This window comes from Acanthamoeba castellanii (genome assembly GCF_000313135.1).
Source record: "Acanthamoeba castellanii str. Neff unplaced genomic scaffold scf7180000084444, whole genome shotgun sequence".
NCBI classification, from domain to species: Eukaryota; Discosea; order Longamoebia; family Acanthamoebidae; genus Acanthamoeba; species Acanthamoeba castellanii.
In genome coordinates this window covers 5,120-6,024 of record NW_004457656.1, presented here as the reverse complement: position 1 = coordinate 6,024, position 905 = coordinate 5,120, and the positions used below count along the sequence as shown (strand labels likewise).

The following is a 905-nucleotide window of genomic DNA, read 5'->3' as shown; positions in this document are numbered from 1 at the left end:
CGCGAGGTGCTGCTTGTAGAGGGCGTCCTGGGGCGAACGCAGGGCGATCTTGCCGGTGGAGATAATCTTGAGCGAGGCCTGCTTGAGCTTGGCGCCGTCGCGCTCGATCCCGAGGCTCTTAGCGGTTTCGATGAGCTGCGCCAGCTTCTTGGCCGACGTCGTGGCCTCGCTGACGAAGGCGGCCTTGTTGCCCACGTTGACGGCCTCGACGAGGTTGTTGAGGCTGAACATGGCCTCGTCGACCACGCGCTTGATGTCGCGCAGCATCTTTTCGTTCTCGCGCTTCAGCGTCTCGCTTACATTGTCCCGGCTGCCCGACGTCGGGCTGCACAGAGACGACAAGTTCTTGGTCGCCTCAAGCACGGCCTGCGTGCTGACAGCCACCTCCTTGCACTTGTTGGTCACATCTTGTTTGGTCATGAAATCGAACGGATTGTCTGATGAAACAAAGGTCGAATTAGTATTCAATTGAGAGAAAGATGTTGTTGATTGGGGGGGGGGGCGACGATCGTCGACGTACTGATGGCGTTCTTGGTGGAGCCGATAAGGTTGAGTACGGCGGTGGAGCACTCTCGGCCCGCGTTTTTGAGGAGGTTCAGCTGAAGTCGCTTGGCCTGTACGCTGGTGTTGGGGGCGCTGTTGATGAGGTCCACCAGAGTGGCGGTGTCCTTGGCGGCGGCCTTGGCGGTCTGGATCACGGTCTTCTCCAGCTCCTCTTGCGATCGCGGCTGGTTCACGAGGGCCGACAGCTCTTTGCTATGCTGGACGATCGAGAGGGCCACCTCTTCGACCTGCCGACAGAGCCTGTCAAGCATGTGGTCCGTCGCCAGGGGGCTATTCGTCCCCGACGAAGAGCCAGGAGATGGTGCGGGGGCTTGCATGGTGTTGATGATGTGGAGCTCGTC

General features: G+C 60.0%; 1 protein-coding gene across 1 annotated transcript in view; it reads right to left on the bottom strand.

Moving 5' to 3' along the window:
* The window catches only part of ACA1_024750 (uncharacterized protein), a gene marked incomplete at both ends in the record, with an annotated part of 2,501 nt that extends 1,686 nt beyond the window's left edge, over positions 1–815 (bottom strand). Inside the window, 2 exons of the mRNA XM_004353207.1 lie at positions 39–437; positions 521–815. Coding sequence (XP_004353259.1) covers positions 39–437; positions 521–815 — 694 coding nt within the window. The remainder of the gene's footprint in view (positions 1–38; positions 438–520) is intronic.
* Positions 816–905: the final 90 nt, after the last annotated feature.